The 1059-nt window shown below is 69.0% G+C and overlaps 1 protein-coding gene across 1 annotated transcript; it reads left to right on the forward strand.

Annotated features, from left to right (window-relative positions):
* Positions 1 to 39: 39 nt before the first annotated feature.
* On the forward strand, positions 40 to 480 carry AURANDRAFT_69530 (hypothetical protein; the record flags this gene model as incomplete). The annotated part of the gene is made up of 1 exon (XM_009045301.1): positions 40 to 480. The coding sequence occupies one exon, from the start codon at positions 40 to 42 to the stop codon at positions 478 to 480; it is 441 nt and encodes a 146-aa protein (XP_009043549.1).
* Between the last annotated feature and the right edge of the window lie 579 nt (positions 481 to 1059).

Consider the following 1059-nt stretch of genomic DNA (forward strand, 5'->3'; position numbering starts at 1 on the left):
GACCGCGCGATCGTAGGCGCGGTCTGCGCGATCACGGCGATGGGTACGCGCCTCCACAAGCGGCCCTACGCCGTCGAGCTGTCGGCGCCTGTGAAGCTCTTCGACTTCGACTTCTCGCGCGACCCGGCGGACTTCGCGCGGCGGCGCAAGGTCGAGCTGCCCTGCCGCCGCCGCGGCGTCCTGAACGGCGTCGTGCTGCACTTCGACCTCGACGTCGACGACGGCGACCGGCTCTCGTCGGGCGCAGGCGGCGACGCGAACGGCGCCTGGGACCAGCTCGTCCGCTACCTGCCCGTCGAGGTCAAAGTGGACCGCGGCGACGAGATCCCGCTCTACGCCGAGCACGTCAGCGACGACGTCTTCCTCTACCTCCGCGCCAAGGCCCTCGGCCCAAACGCCATCGACGTCGACAACGTCGTGGGCCACGTCGACCTCCCCGGCGAGCGGACGCACGCGGTCTGCGTCGCGAACGCGGATTAACGTCTTCACGCGTCCTCTCGAGAGCTGGCCGTCGCCGAACGCGGATGAACGCCTTCTTCACGGGTCCTCGAGCTGGCCGTCGCGAACGCGGATGAACGTCTTCACAGGTCCTCGAGCTGGCCGTCGCTCCGCGGGCCCTCCGTCGCCGCGGGGCAAGGCGACCCCGTCTTGGACACGCAGGAGTAGTCAACGCTCTTGCGCTGCTCGTACAACGTGTCCGCCCTGCGGTAGTTCGTCTTCGACGCGGCGATTTTTGCCGCCAGCGCCTCCTTCTTCGCCTTCTCCGCCGCCTTCTTCGCCGCCTCATCCTCGGCCTCGTCGGCAAAGGCGGCGCGCGCAGGGCCGCCGAGCAACGCGGCGGCGGCGGCGCCGACGAAGTGCCGCCGCTGCAGCGCTCGCGGCGGTGCGTGCGTCGGCGCGAGTGCGTGGGTTGTGCTTGCGGCGGCGGCGCAGAGGAGTAGTGCGCGGAGCGTCATTGCTGATTGCTGGAGTAGAGAGTCGATCAAGTGCTCATACGCTCCGTCAGCCCTTCAAAGTGCCCTTCAACCACAGGCTCAGGTCAGCAGTGATCCATCGGTG

Source organism: Aureococcus anophagefferens (genome assembly GCF_000186865.1).
Source record: "Aureococcus anophagefferens unplaced genomic scaffold AURANscaffold_2145, whole genome shotgun sequence".
In the NCBI taxonomy this organism is placed as follows: Eukaryota; class Pelagophyceae; order Pelagomonadales; family Pelagomonadaceae; genus Aureococcus; species Aureococcus anophagefferens.